This window comes from Bubalus bubalis, chromosome 3, assembly GCF_019923935.1.
Source record: "Bubalus bubalis isolate 160015118507 breed Murrah chromosome 3, NDDB_SH_1, whole genome shotgun sequence".
Classification (NCBI taxonomy): domain Eukaryota; kingdom Metazoa; phylum Chordata; class Mammalia; order Artiodactyla; family Bovidae; genus Bubalus; species Bubalus bubalis.
This window is the reverse complement of record NC_059159.1, coordinates 18,923,544-18,942,023: the sequence shown is the minus strand read 5'-3', so window position 1 is coordinate 18,942,023 and position 18,480 is coordinate 18,923,544. Positions and strand designations below refer to the sequence as shown.

The 18,480-nt window shown below is 52.0% G+C and overlaps 1 protein-coding gene and 1 long non-coding RNA gene across 4 annotated transcripts; one reads left to right on the top strand and one right to left on the bottom strand.

Moving 5' to 3' along the window:
- Window positions 1-441: 441 nt before the first annotated feature.
- Window positions 442-5,045, bottom strand: SLC25A39 (solute carrier family 25 member 39). Of its 3 annotated transcripts, none has more exons than XM_006060548.4 (12): window positions 4,888-5,045; window positions 3,892-3,991; window positions 3,700-3,759; window positions 3,547-3,591; window positions 3,170-3,303; window positions 2,538-2,605; window positions 2,267-2,391; window positions 1,921-2,094; window positions 1,502-1,611; window positions 1,205-1,286; window positions 1,043-1,123; window positions 442-951 (listed from the first exon to the last, which is right to left on the bottom strand). In XM_006060548.4, the coding sequence occupies exons 2-12, from the start codon at window positions 3,974-3,976 to the stop codon at window positions 836-838; spliced, it is 1,080 nt and encodes a 359-aa protein (XP_006060610.3). In that variant the 5' UTR covers window positions 3,977-3,991; window positions 4,888-5,045; the 3' UTR covers window positions 442-835. The 3 variants fall into 3 exon arrangements, with proteins under 3 accessions (XP_006060610.3, XP_006060611.3, XP_025135783.2); XM_006060549.4 differs by having other exon boundaries at window positions 3,170-3,279; XM_025279998.3 differs by lacking the exons at window positions 3,547-3,591; window positions 3,700-3,759 and having other exon boundaries at window positions 3,170-3,279.
- On the top strand, window positions 4,311-12,292 carry LOC112583657. Its single transcript, XR_003107763.2, has 2 exons — window positions 4,311-4,444; window positions 11,305-12,292. It is a non-coding gene; the product is annotated as an uncharacterized LOC112583657 (long non-coding RNA).
- The last annotated feature ends 6,188 nt before the right edge of the window (window positions 12,293-18,480 follow it).

Sequence of the window (18,480 nt, the reverse complement as noted above, 5' to 3'; positions counted from 1 at the left end):
AAATAGTAGGCCAGCCCAAGGAAACACCAAAATGTGTTAAGGGTCCCTTGGATAACTCATCTACCCCAGGCAGAGAAGATGTTGGACATCCTGGGCAGGGAGTTGGAGGTGGGGCAGAGATGGAGAAGGCAAGCCCTGGCAGGGCCCCATTTCCCATCCATAACCCTGAGCAATTCAGCTTTGGCCTACAGGTCCAGACTCTTCCATTAGGCCAAAGCCTGGCATTGAAGCCATCTTCCTTCCTGGGTTATCACTTAAGTGTGCCCTTGGGTAAAGGTCTCACCCCCACCAGTTCTCATAACATCGCAGGAGGGCTCCTCTACAGGGATGCCACCTGGTCAGCCAAAGCCAACGTCAAGGTCCCTTCCAGGCCTCTTCTGTGCAAATCGCTCACCAAGCCCTGTTTTCCCACCCACTCCAGACACCTCCTGCAGTCACAAGCACTGGAAATAAGTTTATCATCTTTAGACTCAACAAATTAACAGGGGTGGATGTAGACTACACCAGGCCCAGGGTTTTGTGGCTCCTAGAGACAAGCTTACTTACAGCAGACCCACAGGGAAATGAGGGGAGAAGTGAGCAGATTTGGTCTTAAACTTGAGGGGACAGAGTGATGATTCTCAGGGCCGGGGAATGGGGAACAGCAGGAAGCAGTTGGGGTTGGGGGGGTGCTCTGGGTGGGTGCAGAGGGGCATTCCCCTACCCCTGGGGCTGAGTGGGGAGGAAAGAGAAATGAGCCCCTCCCCTCAGTGCCAAAGGAAAAGGCACTTGGCTCAGTCTCCTCCTGCCCCACCCTGTCCATGGAAGAGGTAGGGTCCTTGTCCCCTCACTCCTTTCAAGGGCTCAGAAGCTGTTCCCTGTTGAGCCTCTGGAAGAAGTTTTTGCCGAACTCATAAGTGCTGATCATGATGGCGCAGGAAGGGGCGGCCTTGATGATCCTCGGGAGGAAGCCTGTGGGGGGAGGGGGGGGCTAGGGTCAGAGGTCGAGTCCCAGGGAGCACCAACTTCACCAGGGTGTGGACATATACACAAAGACGCCCACCTGCAAAGAGGCCCCTGGTGCCTGACTCGGCCAGGATCCTCCGTAGCAGCAGCCAAGTGGAGTCGGTGTGCGGGGGGATCACTGCAAATCCAGGCCCAGTAAGACCCCGCTGGGCACCCCCAACCCCGCCTGCCCTGCCCCACACTAGCCAGGGCTCCTCACCTCTCAGAGCCTCCACTGCTCCTAGCGCAACCTGGCGTTGAGTCTTCACCACGTCGAAGGGTAGAGTCAGGGTGGCCGCCACCTGGTGGGGTGGGGACAGGCTTGTCTCCATTCCCAGAACCCCCATCCCTTGCATCCAACCAGGGCCTCCTGGCCTTAGCTAGAATATCACTAGGGGAATGGAGTGAGCATACCCCTGGACAGGCACGCAAAGATTCTTTTCCAGAACATCTCCAACAACCCTTTGGTCACTTCAAGGACACATCAATGGCCTCACTCCCAGCATGATCGACTCACCATCCCTGAGATGCCGCCAGCGACAAAGCTGATGCCCACGGAGGTCTGGTCCTTTGGCCTGAGCCTGCTCAGCCAGCTCTTCACCAGCTCATAGTTGAACCAGTACAGAGCTTGGGGGCACGGGGGTGCACTCGTTAGACACTGGGAGGGCAGTGGGGTAGGCGCAGACCTCCCATCTCCCACGGATCTACATCACAACTACTCCCTCTCAATTATGAAGCCTGCATGCTATGTGCCACTGGATTTCACAGGCCCTGGGCAGGAAGCGTCTCATGAAAACGTGGGGCCCACTTAACACGTGAGATGGATACTCATGGCTCAGAGAAGTTACATGACTTATAGATTAGTAGTAGCAAAACTGGGCTTTAGCTGTAGTCCTTCTAGGGCCCCTCCTCAACCCCTGCACTCCAGGTGCCTACCTGAGAAGGGCACATCCCGAAGGGCAGTGGGACCCCAGCCCAGCCAGAGTGAGCGCCAGCCACCCTGAGCCACAGCCGCTCGGACACAGGTGCCCAGCTCCCGGTATGATAGATGCTGAGCCTGCAGCTTTGTCCGCACCAGCTCTAGGGGGCTGATCACAGTCACGGTGCCCACTGCGGGGAATGGGAGGATGGGTCAGCTCACAGGTCCCAGTGGCAGCCCTCCCAGAGTCTGGGGGCCTTGAACATCCCCCCACCCCAAGGCTGGCATAGGTTGGGAGTTTGGACTGGGCTCCTGCACAGGGGGGTGGTCAAAGGGAGATGGCGGGCCCAGGGCTGTGCTCACGGCGGGCCAGTGCGCCAGCCACCATGGGAGCGTAGAGGTCAGAGGTCAGGGCTCGACCACACAGGAAGGCCTTGAGTTGGTCATAGGCGGTGAAGTAGACGGCAGTGGCTGGCACAGTCATCACCCTGGGGGTGTGTGTAGGTTAGCCAAGACTCTCCAAAGCTCCCAAACCTCCCAAGGTTCCCTGGCCCCACTCAGCCAGCCAACATTGGGAGTAAGAGGTCGGAATGGGGGGATCGGGGGAGGTAAGCTGCAGAACTGGGGTGCTCACAGGGTGGCTGGGAGGCCGCTCCACAGGGTCCTGGTACCCTCATGTCGCACAATCTTCACAAAAGCATCCTGGTCATGCAGACACCAGCCCAAAAGGAGGAAGGATGAAATGAACAAGGCTCGTGGCAGGGGTGGCCCAGGCTGGGCCCTCCCCTGACGCCCTCGCTTCTATCCAGGAGCCCTTCAGGCCTCCACACATGTAACTCCCTATTTGACTCCAAACAGACTCCTACTCGGGCTTCCCAGGTAGTGCTACTGGTAAGAATATGCCTGCCAATGAGGGAGACATAAGAGACATGGGTTCAAGCCCTGGGTTGGAAAGATAACCTGGGCCAGGAAAGAGCAACCCACTCCAGTACTGGTGCCTGGAATATTCCATGGGCAGAGCAGCCTGGTGGGCTACAGTCGATGGGGTCTCAAAGAGTCAGACACGACTGAGCATGGAACAGGAGAGACTCCTAATCACCTTTCAAACCTCGTGAAGGCCCTGCCCCCTCAGGGGAGCGCGTCCCAAAATGAACTAGCCATCTCTACGTGCTTTAGGCTACCCACTGTTTTCTGGGTCTGCTGCCCTACCAATCTGTATCCCTCCGAATGCCCACAGACCCATCCAGGGGCACAGCTGCTCCTCACCATGGTACCAGTGAAGCGAGTGGGGTCCTGAAACCAGGTGGCACAGCGGGCACCATTTGGGCACAGGTAGAGGGGCTCTAGGACACCATTGCAGTACAGGAGGCACTTCCCTGTGGATCGGAGAGAGGAGGGTACTGGGGAAGGGGTGGGGGCGTCAGAAATACAGGGGCCTGGGACCTCACAGGGAGGTGGTGAGCTCCCATCCCTGGAGGAAGCCTGGGGTCCCTGGGTGGACATTCTAGTGTAGGACAGAGGGCTGGCTGATAAGATCTAGAAGTGTGTGCCAGTCCACAGCTGTGGGGCCCCCATGTGCCCTGAGAGACCGGGACACTCCCTTCCCTGAACCCTTACAGGCTCCCCATGGTGCGGGCACTCACATTTGGCATAGGAGAGGCTCCATAGTCTGGAGGGAGGCATTAGCTCTAAAACACAAGACGGTACCTCAAGTCAGAAGTGTCCCCCACCTGCCCCCAGGCACCCCATCCCTGGGGAACCCTGCACCCCCATTGGCTCCAAAGTCAGACACTCACCACTGGCCACTGAGGGGCGCTGAGACTGCAAGCGTACCTTCACCACATCCAGGGGGGTCACTAAGGGAGGAAGGCAGGACTGGAAGCTCCTTCAGGACCCCTCCCTGAGCCCTCATCCAGAGCCAAGTCACTTGTCAACGTCTGGTTGGCCCAAGCCCCCAGCTGCTCCCACCCCACCTTCCCAGGTCTTACTGAAGAGGGAGGTGACCACAGCCCCCGCGCCGGATGCCACCATTTGTTGGAGGGGGCTGATGCCCCCTGGGTCCTGGTCAGCCATCTTGTAGCTTCAGTTCTGAAAAGCAAGTGTCAACTGGAGCAAAAACCAGAGTCAGGAAGGGGAAGAAAGGAAGCAGGAGTGCCTGGGGACACTACAGGGACTCTCACCCCATTCACTCACTGAGTATGAGTTTCTCACAACCACTTTCTAAAGCAGTTATTCTCAGCTTCACTTTGTTCGGGGCGTGGGGGTGGGGAACATACTCAGAGAGGTGAGTTGACCGGGCCAAGGTCACACTGGGAGTAGTCAGCAAGGAAACTGGGAGAGTCACCCATCAGTTAATAGACAATAACGGCCCACCGCCATTCCCTCTCCCTCGCCACACCGGCATACTGTGATCCAGTTCAGTGCAGGTGCCCTGGCAGGCCTGGGGACCAACGATCAAAGCGCCTGAGCTGCCCCCAACTCCAGCGCCCAGGCCCGAGATGGGTGCATGCGAGCCTCGAGTCACACACACAGCGTGGAGAGGTGAGGCCGGGCGGCGAGGGAAAGGTAACAAATCTGAGGGCGGCGAAGGGTCCATCCCCTTTCCTGGGACTGAAGGTGAGGACTCCCAGACCTCCCCCACACCCGTCCTCTCGAGGCCCGAAGGGCTAGGCCCCGGGTCCGAAGGGTAAAGACAAAATTCTCTGCTTTCTCTTGCGAGCGGTGGCGGTGGCCTGGGGGTGGGGGTAGGCTAGGCCGAAAGTGCTTGAGGTAGGAATAGGACGACAAGATCGCTCTTCACGCCTCAGAGACATTCTGTTTCGACTCCTCGCGCAGGGAGCGCCGGGTGGGGCCGACTAGGTCGGGCCGCGACTCCCAGCCCCCCAGACCAGGCCCGCCCGGCTCAGGCTCCCTCGGACCCCTAGGAACCCAACTCCCGCCTCTGCCTCCCGCTTGGCCCTCAGCCTTGGTCCAGTCCCGCCCACCTGGCTCTAGGCCGGTGCTCGAGCGGCGCGGTGCCCGGGGCCGGGCGGACCCATAGCGGCTCCGCCGCCGGTGCAGGCTCCGCGCGCGCTCACTCGGCACCGAGGCCGACTCGGAAAGCGGCCGAGCTCGCCCCGCCCCCGGTTGGCCCTGTGAGGCCCCGCCCCCGGGCCGACCGACCGTTTGCCCGGAGTGGCCGTCCCGCCCACTCGCGGCCTCCTCCTAGTCCCGCGCTAGCCTGAACCCGCGCGGCTGATGCCCAGTCCCGCCCGCGCGCCAAGGTCGAATGTCTCCACGCCGCGCTCGACCTGGCGGCAGGGCTGTACTCGACAACTTATTGTCCCAAACACCACCCCACCATTACCCCGGCAGAGCGCTGCTCCCGCAAACTTTCCAGACGGGCATGGGTAAAGCACTCCCCCCGTTTTCTTCATTCGCGGGCCGGAAGAGATTTGAATCAATTCTTCCACGATCGCTAGGGCGATCAGATAGTGATGGCAAACATCAACCCACCCGGCTCTTTTTTGAGGTTTTTACAACTTCATGACGACCGTATCAAACAGGGTCGTCCCCGTTTAACAGACAATCCACCGAGGTTGCAACGCCAAAACCACTTGGCAAACTGCGGGGTACCATGCGGGTGTGGGCGATGGAGTTAACGAGTAAGCAACTGAAGCCAGACAGGCTGGCCCGAGGAACGGCTGGCCCGGGAGCCCCTGGGAGATCTGGGTTTAACCTGGGCTTCGTCCCACCTCCTTGTGACCCTGGGCAAGTTACAACGCCGCTCCGGGCCTCGGATTTCTTCTTTGCACTGAGATAGGATCGAGTAGGGGGAAAGGGGACCGACATTTCTGTGTTGGTTACTCTCACAAAACCTATTTCTACGTCTCAACACTTTTAGAAATAGATTATTATTCGCCTTCCCCATTTTACGGAAGACGAAACTGAGGGTCAAAGTTAAGAACCCGGAATTCGAAGTGGACAAATACCAAACCCCTCCCCTCAAGTTGTCTCTCCGGGGTGACGTGAATTCACGGGTTGGAGTGAATCCTGTAACGACGTCTCCGATCCTGCTTCTCAGGAGACTCAGTTTTTCTCCCAGGCCAGCCCCGTTAGCCGAGACTCCACCAACTGCTTCGCCTTTAAAACTTTTCTTTCGCTTACTGATTATTTGTTCTAACAGAAAAACGAACACGGGCTATGAGCCTGCGCCTTTAAGAAGGGTAGGCCGTGACTCTGACGTCACTTGCTTCTCCGCCCCTCACCCCCAGAACGGTTTCTTCCCTGCCGAGAGTAATCCAGCCAGCCGGTGCACGCCGGATTAGCACGTGGATTCCATGGGGCCAACCATGCGCTTTCCCTGAGAAAAGTCTTTGGTGCTCTCCGAGGCTAGGAAACCCGAAGTGGGGGGCGGGGAGTGACCCACCGGTGAAGTGCTGTTGGTCTAAAGGGCCCCGAGGGAAGGCGCCATTCACATTCCCTTCTTATACCAAGTGAATTTTGAAACAACACAAAATTATTTTATCAGCTGTCAGGGAGAGAGCCCAGCCTCAGTTAAGGTCCTTTACCGCCTTAAAGACATGGCTTACAAACAGTTTCACAGCCATCAGCCAAGAGATATCTCTTCCCATTTTACAGAGGAGGAAACTGAAGTCCTTGTGTGTAATGACTCCTAGTGTGGAGTAGAATCCAGACTTCTCCCATGCACTCTTCCCATTTTACGGTGAGAAAATGAGGACCCTAGAGGTCAAGTTGCATCAAAATCACATGAATGTAAGAGCTTGAGTTCAAACTCCCACCTTCCTCTGTCCAGAGGACCTCCCACCGCAGCCCATTCTAGACCAGGGCTCTCTGCTCCCGGCAAAGGTTTACTCAGGCCTTAGGTCCCAAGAACTCTAAGATACAGCATGTGCAGGCCCGCACCACTTACCTGCCTCAAGATCAGAGTTCTGGGACGCCAGGACCTGGTTCCAGTCTGAGCTGCCTCCTGCAGCAGCTGTGGGACATCTAGCAAATATCTAGGGGTCTTTAAGCCATTTATAAAATGAGCTGATGGGGATAAAAATACCTGCACCTCCCAGGAATTTTGTATTTTATGAGTTAATAGCTCTAAAGTACATAGAGCCCTGTCTGGCACTTGGCAAGCAGTCAGTGACTGTTACTATTACTGTTGTTGTTTAGTTGCTAAGTCCTGTCTGACTCTTTGTAACCCCATGGACTGTAGCCTGCCAGGCTCCTCTGTCCATGGGATTTCCCAGGCAAGAATACTGGAGTGGGTTGCGATGTCCTTCTCCAAGGGATCTTCCCAACACAGGAATCAAACCTGGGTCTCCTGCATTAGCAGGTGAATTCTTTACCACTGAGCCAGCTGGGGAAAGCACTGTTATTATTCATTGTCCCCTCCCCCTTGGCACAGAAATTTCTGGAAAGGGTCTTTAGAGCAACCAGGGATTCTGATCCTACTTCTACCTCTAAATGCAGACGCAGATAGTGATGACTCCTCACATGCCTTCTTCCCCAGAGCAACCAGGAATCAAACCTGGTGATCTCTGAGCCTCAGTTTCCTTCACAGTAGAAGGAGGGGCTTGCACTCCTTGCATTTCTGAGTTTCTTCTTACAAAAGGATGCCTTTGAGGTTTGTCACTACACTTCAGTTTCCTTGACTGAAAGTAAAGATGAGGTCACCTGCCTGCTGATTTACAGACTCTTAGCTGAAGACAGGACTGTAAAAAGCTAAGAGCTGACAAATAGTTCTGTGGCCCCACCCAGAGCTGAGCAGATCACAGCCCCTGCCATACCCTACAAGTAAATGCTTTGAGGCTGGGAAAACCTTGGGCACAGAAGGTCAGCACACTGGCAGCAGTGTGGGTAGCTGGGAGACGTTATCTACCACTGGAGCTGATGGAGGTGCCATCCAAGGGCAATCAGAGCAACTTCAAGGGTGGAGCCACAACTTGAGATGCTCATAACTGTGGGACCCTGGCTAGACTGGCCCGTCCTGAGAAGCAAGCCTAGAGTCCTGAGGAGGAGATGGCCACTGTCCTGGCTGACTCAGCCATGGTTCACACTGACCAGGCACCCAAAAGTCCTAGAGGCAGCATGTGGCCATCACCAGCCTCCTTGCCAGATGGAAAAAACAGATACTCCTTTCAACTGTAAAAGGGGAGAAAACAGTACCAGCGCCAGGGGTTATCTCAGGGACTGATGGGCAAGTCCTTGCCTGGCACTGGGGAAGCGATATAAACAGAAGATAGTTTATTGTGAGGCTCAGTTCTTCCAGGGCAAGCCCCAGCTTGCACCCCTAGGGCCTAGGAAGGCATTTAGGGCCCTGAAGTAGGGCTCAGGTCCCTCCCATGGACTCTACCAGCACCTCTGAGTTTAGAGCCAGAACTGTTCCCACCAGAAGTACCTTGCTGGAGGCCAGTCCCCAGGCTGCTGGATCACAGAACCAGAGAAAAGAGATCCAAATTCTGGTGGTGGTGGCTTAGCTGCTAAGTTGTGTCTGACTCTTGTGACCCCATGGACTGTAGCCTGCCTGGCTCCTCTGCCGAATTCTAGGCCCCCAGCTAAATGCCAAGTCAGAGCTTTGATTGAGCCCAGTGGGCAGGGAGGGGTGGGGAAGTTAGTGTTGTATTGTGTGTTGTTTAGTCAAGCCCGACTCTTGCAACCCCACAGACTGTAGCCCACCAGGCTCCTCTGTCCTTGGGATTTCCCAGGCAAGAATACTGGAGTGTGTTGACATTTCCTCCTCCAGGGACTCTTCCCGACCCAGGGATTGAACCCATGTCTCCTACATTGGCAGGAGGATTCTTTACTACTGAGCCACCAGGGAAGCCCGGGGGAGTTAGAGAGGACTTTATTATGACAACTGGAGAAAACTGAAGAAGGCCTGTATGGTCAATATTATTTTATCAACATTGAATTTCTTGAATGTGATAATCATACAGCAGGTTTGTAGGAGCATGCCCTTGTTCTCAGGAAATGTTCTTAGGAGTGCTGAGGGGTGAATATCTGCAACTTAGTCTCAAATGATTCAGCAAAAAGAAAGAAATAAGGCCAATGTAGCAGAGTGTGAGGAGAAGCCAATGGCACCCCACTCCAGTACTCTTGCCTGGAAAATCCCATGGAAGGAGGAGCCTGGTAGGCTGCAGTCCATGGGGTCGCGAAGAGTCTGACACGACTGAAGTGACTTAGCAGCAGCAGCAACAAAATGTGAACAACTGTGGTTCAAAGCAAAGGGTATATGCTGCTCACTGTACCGTTCTCAAAATTTTTCTGAAGTTTTAAAAGATTTCAAAATTAAAAGCTGGTGGGGAAAAGGATTTCTCCCTCTGAAATATATATGTATGGTATATGTGTATATGTATGTGTGTATATATATATATATATATATATATAGTGCTAGTGGTAAAGAACCCACCTGCCAATGCAGGTAAACATAAGAGACCTGGGTTTGATCCTGGGTTGGGAAGATCCCCTGGAGAAGGACATGGCTTGCCTGAAGAATCCCATGGACAGAGGAGCCTGGCAGGCTGCAGTCCATAGCGTCGCAAAGAGTCAAATGTGACTGAAGGGACTTAGCACACATGTACAGAATCAGAAGGCAACGAAGCTGGAAATTCCCTGGAGGTCCAGAGGTTAGGACTCCGCTTTCACAGTGGAGGGCTTGGGTTCAATCCCTGTTCGTGGAACTGTGCATAAGAAAAAACAAAAAACATACAACAAAACTGTCTTTCATTTTTTGAAGGTTAAAAAAAATAAGAAATAAATGTAATAGCTAGAATCAGCCCATCTGCAGAGAGGCCTCTATCTGACCCCCACCCCAGACCTCCCTGGCCTGAATAGGGGGACCTGGGTGTGGTCTGAGGGGGTGGCCTCTAGAGGGGAATAGTCCTGGCTAAGACTCTGTAGAATTGCCTTCCCCCATCCTGCCGGGAACTCGGACAGGCTCTCTGTACTCTGCTGGAGGAATGTGGATTAATCTACCTTGGAGGAGGGCAGTTTTGAGCCATAACTATCAAAATTCCACATACCCAAGCCTGGTGCTAAAGTCAAGAATCCGCCTGCCAATACAGGTTAGAAGATGAGGAAGATCCTCTGGAGAGGGGAATGGCAATCCACTCAAGTATTCTTGCCTGGAGAATCCCATGGACTCAGCCAGGCCACTTGTGAGCATTCCTCTGCTGATTGGCTTGCTGCTGTTCCCAGCAGGTTTCCTTGATCGTAGCCCTGTGTGTAACGGCAGAAAGCCGTGGAAGGGGACTGCCTGACAATATCTCCGTATAACAAACACCACCCTGAAAGGGATGCTGATATTCACCTCCGAGTGTAAAACAACCTGAAAGGTGTTAAATTGAAAAACAGGCAGTTGTTCTCGATCGGAGCTCTACCGCCCCCTAGGGGAAGTTTGAGGAATTTAAGGGGCCGTCTCTGGTTTTCACAAGTTCCCGAAGCCCTGGCATTTTGATAGAGCGCGGGGCAGGGATGCTCAATGTCCTGTAAAGAATAGGACAGACTGACATAACAAGAATTTATCCCCATACACCTCTCAGCTTTCCTCGGTCTTTCTGGACAACCGCATACATTCTTCCCTCGGTGTTCATGGAGGACTGGTCCCAAGAGCCCCTGTAGATACTAAAATCCAGGGATGGTCGAATTCCTTATATAAAATGGCCTAGGAGAGTGAATACAGCCGGCCCTTTGTATCCGCGGGTTTCACCTCTGTGGATTCAAAAAATCTGTTGGTAATTATCTGACCTGGAAGCCAGCTCTATTTCACCCGTGCCATGAAGTGCTAAGTTGCTTCAGTTGTGTCCAACTCCATGCAACCTTATGAACTGTAGCCCACCAGGCTCCTCTGTCCATGAGATTCTCTAGGCAAGAATACTGGAGTTGATTGCCATTCCCTTCTCCAGGGGACCCTCCAGACCCAGGGATCAAATTGGTGTGTCTTACATCTAACCTTCATTGGCAGGCGGGTTCTTTACCATTAGCGCCACCTCACCCACATCTTCTTAAATGATTTTATAATATGTTGAATTTCCCAGGAATAAAACAATCATGCAGTCTTCAGGAAGACACGTCTTTGTCTCCGTTAGAACTTTACCGACGATCACTGACCATTCAGAATTTCTGGTCTTTTGGCCACCTGGCCGGTGTGAGCTGAGAAGCTGACACAATACTCCAGCCCAGTCTCCATTTCTGGTTCTCCATCACCAGAGATTCATGGGCATCTACAAATTTCTTTTCTTACATGGAGTCAAGCCTGAGCTTTCACGCACAGAAGATACATAATATTTTATTCTAAATTACTTTCTTTTATTTTTCCTCTCTATTACAGTTTGCATTTCATACAGATTTTTTAAATGTGAATAGGAAATATACTATCTGTACATTTCACTTCTGAAAATGTATTGCAGGAGATATAAAACTATATTACCAGAAGAAGACTTCGGATCTGACTCTGCTGAGAACCTCAGAAAGGACCAGGGGCTAACCAAGCACCAGTAGTCCCGTGTAGTGTCATTGCCTCCTGGGAGCTGCAGGCTCTGCTTCTCACCGTGACCGAGTCTGCCGGGAAAATGTCAGCCTCCAGAACAGGGTGGCCATGGTGCATGCAGGGCTGAGCCCATGTCTCATCAACCCAAACAGAGGAAGTGCTGTCCCAGCTGGGCCCAGACCAAAGGCCTGACCTGTGTTCCTCTCTCTCCCCTTGTCTCTCTTTGATTTTTTTTAGTGTTTGTCTTTTTCTCTCTTTAAAAATATTTGGGACTTCCCAGTGTTTAACATTCCACACTTCCAAGGCAGGGAGTGTTGGTTTGATTCCTGATTGGGGAACCAAGATCCCATATAGCTCAGAGTGCCACGAAAAAAAAAAAAGAAAGTTTGAGTGTACTGTTGTAAGCCCTGGGATATAGCAGGGAACAAGCCATTTGGGGTCCCTGCTAATACTTCTAATACAGGAGACACACACAAACAAGTAAATAAGACAACTGCAGACCTGGAGGACATCTGCAATTTAGTGAAAGCACTGAAACACGTCATGTGATGGAGAGGCCCTGAGTTAGCCTAGAAAAAGGGAGAAGTAGGGGTCAGGGAACATGGAGATTAACCCATGGTGAAGGCCAAGGGAGAGCAGGGCAGGCTGGGTTGAAGGGGAGTGCTCAGATGACGGCTCAGATGTCATAGTAACTTACACTGAAAGAACAACTATGATGGTTACAAACACAAGCTCCGGACCAGACCTGGGTCCAGTTTCTGATTTCACCCCTTCCCAACTACAGAGCCCCAGGAAAGTTGCTTAACCTCTCTGAGTCTTTCTCCTTTCATCGTAAGATGAGAATGATAATTGTACCTCCCTCACAAGGCTGTGTTAAAGATTAAAGGAGAGCTTAGTATGGAACCTTACACAACCTGAGTCTCCATAAACATTAGCCAGAACTACTTTTTAAAAACAGGAAATCCAGTATACCAGTGACCATCCTAACATAAGAAATTGAATTATCATGTCCTCTGATGTGTATGTGAGCACAGATTTCTCTGCTAACTTGTTGGGGAAATTTGTCTCTTTTCTGGGCTTCGTTTTTGTCATTTTTGAAATGGAAACAATAATTCTCTCAGCCCTACTTCCCTTTCAGGACTGCTGAGAGGTTTAAGATGACAGATGAGGCGTGTGAAGGAGGTTTGTGACCCGGAAAGGGTGACCTGGGTTGAGGAGGGGGGAGTTCCCTCCTGTCCTGCCTCCTCTCTCTGTTCCTCCTCGGGCTCCTGGACATGACACTGACCTGACTTCTCTGAGTTTTCTGGGGAAGGCAGTTTTCCTTACTGAAGCCCTGGCCCTCTGCTTCAGAGGCAGATCATTAGATTAACAAGAGGAACCTCTTTGATGTCCTAAAAAGAATTCCTCCTCCCATTTAATGCGCCACTTTACAAGGTTTCTTTACATCTGTCATCCCATGTGAACCTCTCATGACTGTGTAAGAGAGCATGTGGGGGTTACTGTGCACCCATCTTACAGATGAGGAAACAATCTCAGAGGAGTGAAGTGGCCTGTCCAAGTGACTCAGAGCGGGTGTCTCCTGATGCCTAGGGGGACTGCCTGGAGAAGGGACAGAGAACTCAGGTGGGCTGGAAGGGCTTGGGGTGGGGGGAAGGACCTGGTTGAATTGGCGTCAGCATCCAGGAGAGCCTGGAGATGCAGGCAAGAGCTCTGAGGTCTGATCAGCTTGAACTCGGATACTGCCACCACTGCCCAGCAGCTGGCTGACCCTGGACAAGACCCCAGTGTCTCATACATCCGTGAGATGGAGCTAACACTCTGCGGTGTTGTTAGAAGGACTCAGTGATGTGGCAGAGATGAGCCAGGCAAAACGTGGTCTTGATTCTTCCCTCCACTCCCCCCACCCAAGTTCATGAACATCCCAGCCCTAATTGTCAATGAGTCAGCTGTGCCCACAAGTTGTCCTTTCACTTCCGTGACCCAACCTGTCCACCTGCCCCCCTTGACAACAGCTAGGCGCCAAGTCTGGGAGTCCACAGGCAGTGAAGCAACCACTCAGGGCCACAGCTGCCCCTAGGGCATTCTCAAGTTCAGAAAAAGGCACCAGGTGGGGAAAGTTTCTCCCTGTACCCACAGGGAGGCATAACTCTGGCCAGACCACCATTGTTGCCCAGCCTTTCCCAAGCCTTCCAGGGGAGGGGTGGGGTGTCCTTAGATGTGGCTGCAGGGCAGTCACCCTGAAGGAGCTTCGGAAGGGTTTGGTGGAACCTTAGCCTCTGTCTTGGGTTTGGCTGGATGTTTTCTTTTTCACTTGAGTGGCGTCAGATTTTTACATTGTTGATTTTGTAATTTTTGTTTGTTTCTTGTTTGGGTCATGCTGAGCAGCTGATGGGATCATAGTTCCCTGACCAGGGATCGAACCTGGGCCCTCAGCAGTAAAAGCATGGAGTCCTAACCACTGGACCGCCAGGGAGTTCTGTGATTTTGTACATTTTATTTGGAAAACGAATTTTAGTGCTGAATAAATGTGCTTTAGTCAGAATTCTCTCAAGCATAGGAGTTGTGGAGAAGGAGATGACAGCTTATAAAGGACGACTGTGTGCTTGGCAATTTTCATACGTCTGTGAGCACGTTCCATTCTCCCGAAGCCCTGGCAGGTAATTATGATTACTCCATTTGATAGATGAAGGCATTTGGGGTCAAAGAAATAAGCCAAAGTCACCCAGCTGGCAAGAGGCTGAGCTGGAACTTGAGATCAACAGGCAAAGATGAGGTCCTGCTGCCCCAACCCCAGGCCACCGCCCATGTTTCCCGAAAAAGCTAATTCCCATCTCTGGCCCCGGGCACCTGCCTCTCCCGGACACCACTCTGGCTTCCTGGAGAGTCGCAGAGGTCAGTCCTTTCCTCAACCAGGAAGTTCTTCTCCAGGTCACCCCCCTGCTCTCAGCACATTAGAAACAAACTTTACCTGGGAAGGTGCCCTCCTCTCCCTCAGAAGCTGGGTGCTGACCCCACATCCTGATGGGAGAAGTCAGCCCAGCTCACCCTACCCCGTGTCTCTCTGTCTGGACCCTGTCCCTGAGGGGCTGATACTTCCTCTGCCCCCTCCATCCTGGTCTGGCTGAGAGATCCTGATGGTTTCAGCCTGAGGGATGCCCTTCTCAGGAGTCTGAAATGGACAAGGTGCAAAGAGCCCCTACTGGACAGGGTCCTGGACCCTGGACCAAGAGGATGCCATGGGGTGCAGCCAGGCATGTGGGGGATCCAGGTGAATTTCTGGGAAGAAAGATACGTGGAAGGAGAGGGTGAGGTGGGCTGCAGGATGGCTGGGCAGCTGCCCATGCTAAAGTGTGTGTGTGTGGTGGGGGGGCGGGGCCTGAGAGGGTCCAAGGGGAAGTATCCCCGTTACAGTGGCAGCTTCGTGAACTGAGCATATTCATGGCTCAGGCCCCACGCTGAGGGCTCCTCGGACAATACCTCATCGGGAGGGAAGTGGTTGATGTCCTCAATGTACAGACCATGACGCTGAGGCAGAGAGGTTAAGCCAAGTCACACAGCTTATAAGAGGAAACGGGACTAGAAGAGAATGTCCTTGCTGGTTCTTCATTGCATCAAAAGGGGGTCTGGCGAGATGAGAGGCTCTTAGACCTGCACCTCAGCCCTCTGCTGCTGCTGAAGCTCCTTGAGTGACAGGCGCTCGAGCTGTGAACCCTGGGCCAGAGGATCCCTGACGCTCCCTCCATCCAGGGCCTCTGCAAAGCCAAGTAATCGACTTCCCATAGCTGCCTTCCTTTCCTGCTTCCTTCCCTTCTCTCCCTCTGTATCCCTACCCTGCATCCTGTGCCCCGAGAGCTGGATTTAAAGGTACTGTCCAGTATCAGCCTGCCTGCACAGAGGGGTGGTCCTACCCCTCCACCCCACCCCGGGGCCAGGTGGGGCAGCCACCACCCTGTGTAGACTCTGAATCTCCTACCTGACAGAGGGCAGGGCAATGCTTACTCACTGCCCAGATGAACACATTGAGGCCAAAGAAAAATTAAGAACTCATATACAAGCACACAGGGGAAAGTCACAGAAGCAACTGTTAGAGGATTTGAAAGTGGAAGTCTGGGGTGGGAAAAGAAAGGATAGCAATGCTGTTTCGTGTGGGGCCTTCCCTGGTGGTCTAGTGGTTAGGACTCCGAGCTTCCACTGCAGGGAGCCTGGGTCGGGGAACTAAGATCCTGCAGGTGTGTGGCACAGCCAAAAAAGAAAAAAGAGTGCTGCTTTGTGTTATAACTTGACTATAATTTATTTGCATGTTATACTTTGTTAAAAAATTGTCATGGATTAAAAAACAGCAAGGGAAGTGCCCTGCCCACTGGCACTGGGCAAGTTCAGGGCCTCTGCTCGGGCAGGAGTCCAGATCTGGCGCCTCTATTGCTAACTATCCCGCCACAGACTTGGGCCTGGGTGCTGGCCAGTTCCTGCCTCCCCCCCCCCACACCTACCCAGCTAGGCTGGAGGGCCAAGCTGAGTCCCACAGACACCAGTCAGGTGCCCCATGATGAGGGCTGGCGCCACAGGAACTGGGCAACAATTGCTCACCCTAAGGTGACTCAGGCAGGAAAGGGAAGGAAGGAGTAGGTGTGTGTGAGGCAGAGGCCATTTCTATGCCCTCACCCAGGCCTCACTGTTCAGGGCTGCCAGACTTAGGAAATAAAAATATAAGACTCCCAGTCAAATCTGTATTTCAGAAACACAAGGGATAAAATGATTTTTAGCCACAGCCCCACACAACTTGTGGGATCTCAGCTACCTGACCAAGGACTGAACCCAGAGAACTCCAAAGGAATAATTTTTAAGTGTAAGTTATGTGTCAAATAAGGCTTCCCTGATGGCTCAGATGGTAAAGAATCTGCCAGTAATGTGGGAGACCTGGGTTCAATCCCTGGGTCAGGAAGATCCCCTGCAGAAGGGAATGGCAACCCATTCCAGTATTCTTGCCTGGAGAATCCCATGGGTAGAGGAGCCTGGTGAGCTACAGTCTGTGGTCTTGCAAAGAGTCAGACATGACTGAGCAGCTAACACACACACACGTGTCAGATATTGCATGGGACATACTTATGCTTAAAAAGTGTGTCTTTAATCTGAAATTCAAATTTAACAAGGCATCTGATGTTTTATTGCACAACTCAAGATCTTGGTGGGGGGCTTCCCTGGTGGCTCAGTGGTAAAGAACCTGCTTGCTAACGCAGGAGACGCAGGTTTGATCCCTGATCTGGGAATATCCCACATGGCTTGAGCAATTACAACAGTGCACCACAGATATGCAGCCTGTGCCCTGGAGCCCTGGAGCCGTAACTACTCAAGCCTGCATGCCCTAGAGCCCATATTCTGCAATAAGAGAAGCCACTGTAATGAGGAACCTACAGATGACAACTAAAGACTAGCCCCGGCTACCACAACTAGAGAAACGTCTGAGAAGTAACAAAGACTCAGCACAGCCAAAGATTAATAAATTAAATAAAAAAACAATCTTGCGGGGAAAGGCCCCTGCTCTGGGGCAGCTGTGAGGCAGAACTGGAAGTCTGAATGAAGAAAATCCTGAAGGGGTGATGGGCAGAATTGGAGAGAGGCTGAGAGTAGCAAAAGGAGGAAGAGAAAGGGATGCTGTCCGACCCTGTATCCAGACCACCACCTCTGAAAGCAGCCTTGGGGCTGAGCCAGAGGGACTTCTTAGCCAGAGTCGCATCCAGGCTTCTCTTTGTGTCTGATCACAGGGATCTCCTGTCCCTGTGGTGCCTCAGTCAAGGGCAGTGCTGGCATTCAAGGTGGGACTACAGCAGGAAGAACATATTTCTAACTTCTTAAGCAAGTAGGGGGTGGTGGGGAGGGAGAAGCCACAAAGGAAAAGATCGATTGCTAGATTTCAGATGACATAACAACACGACTTCTGACCACAAAAGACACCAAAAACAAAGATAAAAGACAAATGACAGACTGGGAAGAGATGTGTGCAACGCATATAACATCCAGATTATAAACGAAACTCCCGCAGTTCAGTGAGGAAAAGAGAAACATGGGAGAAAAACGAACAAAGCATAATGTGATGGTTAGTTTATTTATCTATTATTGAACTACAGTTGATGTACAATATCATGTAAGTTACAGATATCAGTTCAGTTCAGTCGCTCAGTTATGTCCGACTCTTTGCAACCCCATGAATCGCAGCACGCCGGGCATCCCTGTCCATCACCAACTCCCGGAGTTCACTCAAACTCACGTCCATTGAGTCGGTGATGCCATCCAGTCATCTCATCCTCTGTTGTCCCCTTCTCCTCCTGCCCCCAGTCCCTCCCAGAATCAGGGTCTTTTCCAATGAGTCAACTCTTCGCATCAGGTGGCCAAAGTATTGGAGTTTCAGCCTCAGCATCAGTCCTTCCAATGAACACCCAGGACTGGTCTCAGACCCATGTTCAGAAATATTCGTTGTATAATTATTTGTAACCGCAAAAATTGGAAACACATAAAAGTCCACAGTGACACTGTTTAAGGGAATTCCTTGGTAGTCCAGTGGTTAAGACTCTGTGTTTCCATTGCAGGGAGTATGGGTTTGATCCCTGATTGGGAAACTAAGTTCCCATAAGCCACATGGCGTGGCCAAAAAAATAAAAAAGAGAAAGACTAGTTAAATAAACATGTAATGCCTATAGTGTGGAATACTTGGCAATTGTCAGAAAGAAACTGATAAATAAGTCAAAAGACATCTCATGTTCATGGGCAGGAAGACTTAATAACTTAATATTGTTAAGATGGTAATATACCCCAAATACAGTGCATTCTCTGTCAAAATCTCAGCTGTCTTTGTAGAAACAAATTCTAAAATCCACATAGAAATTCAGGAGGCTTAGAATAGCCAAGATAATCTTGAGAAAGAAGTTAGAGGACTCCTACTTCTCCTCATTTCAAAATTTGCTACAAAGCTATAGCAATTAAGACAGTGTAATACTGACCTTAAGGATGGACATATACCTCAATACAATAGAACTGATTGTCTAGAGTCCATTCCTCATATTTACAGCCAGTTTATTCTATCAAAATAAAAAATCAAAAG

Coding starts and splice junctions, on each gene's coding strand:
- SLC25A39 (XM_006060548.4), bottom strand. CDS start 3,976: ATGGCTGACCAGGACCCAGGGGGCATCAGCCCCCTCCAACAAATGGTG. Junction 2,392..2,537: donor AGCGGCCTCCCAGCCACCCT/GTGAGCACCCCA, acceptor ACACACCCCCAG/GGTGATGACTGTGCCAGCCA. Junction 2,095..2,266: donor GGCTGGCGCACTGGCCCGCC/GTGAGCACAGCC, acceptor CATTCCCCGCAG/TGGGCACCGTGACTGTGATC.